The sequence below is a fragment of the Ahaetulla prasina genome, chromosome 9 (genome assembly GCF_028640845.1).
Source record: "Ahaetulla prasina isolate Xishuangbanna chromosome 9, ASM2864084v1, whole genome shotgun sequence".
NCBI lineage: Eukaryota > Metazoa > Chordata > Lepidosauria > Squamata > Colubridae > Ahaetulla > Ahaetulla prasina.
The window spans coordinates 26,134,636-26,135,966 of NC_080547.1; the positions used below are offsets into that span (position 1 = coordinate 26,134,636).

The 1,331-nt window shown below is 51.5% G+C and overlaps 1 protein-coding gene across 1 annotated transcript; it reads left to right on the forward strand.

Moving 5' to 3' along the window:
• Positions 1-257: 257 nt before the first annotated feature.
• On the forward strand, positions 258-1,034 carry LOC131203698 (uncharacterized protein K02A2.6-like; the record flags this gene model as incomplete). The annotated part of the gene is made up of 1 exon (XM_058194160.1): positions 258-1,034. A coding segment is annotated over one exon (777 nt), but the record flags the coding sequence as incomplete, so codon positions are not given.
• Between the last annotated feature and the right edge of the window lie 297 nt (positions 1,035-1,331).

A 1,331-nucleotide genomic window follows, 5' to 3' on the forward strand; every position in this document is an offset into this window, starting at 1 on the left:
AAGACTTAGGGCATGCGGACGCTCTGAGCAGATGCCCTTTACCAGAGACAATTGAAGACCCAACCCCGGGGACACCCGTCTTGCTAATTGACTCTTTGGACTCTGGCCCAGTCACATCCAAGCAAGTGGCTAGGGCATCATACAGGGACATTACTGTCGGACTGTAATCGGTTGGGTGCAAAGGGTTGGCCGCTGCGCGGGCGGCGTTCAAAGACTTTGCGAAAAAACGATCAGAACTGTCGGTTCAAGGGGGGTGTCTGTTATGGGGGGATAGGGTGGTTATCCCAGAAAAATTGCGTGAAAATGTATTGGAACTGTTGCATGTGGGCCACCCAGGGATTGTGAGGATGAAGAGTTTAGCGAGGAGTTATGTATGGTGGCCCCTAATGGATAAGGACATCAGCGACAGGGTAGGGAAATGCCAATCCTGCCAAGAGTCAAGGTCGCTACCCCCTACAGCCCCAGTTAGAGAGTGGGAGAAACCCCAGGGGCCATGGTCCAGGATTCACATAGATTTTGCGGGGCCGTTCCATGAGCAGACCTTTTTAATTGTAGTAGATGCCTACTCAAAATGGTTAGAAATCATCCTCATGAAAAGCACAACGGCCGAAGCAGTAATCACAGTCCTAAGGCATCTATTCGTAACACACGGCCTGCCCGACACCCTAGTCTCTGACAACGGCCCGCAATTCACGGCAAACCAGTTTGAGGGGTATTTAGCGGGAGAGGGCATCAGACATGTCCTCTCGGCGCCTTTCCACCCGGCGACGAACGGACTTGCAGAACGTTTCGTTCGGAGCACCAAGGAAGCGCTATCTAGGATAAGTCCAGGCGACTGGCAAACGAAAATAGACACCTTCCTGGCCGTCCAACATAGGACCCCTTGTGTAACAACTGGCCGCAGCCCAGCGGAACTCTTAATGGGCAGGAAACTCAGGTGCCCACTAGACCGACTAAACCCAACTTATACCCCAGACGGGTACAAGTGTATTCAAGGAAAAACCAGGGAAATGACAGTGGGTGACCCAGTATAGGCACACAACTATAGCGAGGGCCCAACATGGTTAAAGGGGGAAATTCTGGGCATAACTGGACCCAAATCATACGTAGTAGATATGGAAGACGGCCGGGTATGGAAACGCCACATAGACCAGTTAAGAAAACGTATACCAAACAAACTAGAAACCAAACAACCAGGCCCTGACTACCAATTGTTTGAATCTGCAGCTGACTCAAACCCGAGGCGAGCGGAGGACTTATCTGATTCCGATGAAGTCCAGCGACGCCAACCGGTTCCTCCTGAAGACAGCAGGGACGACTTAGCCAATAAT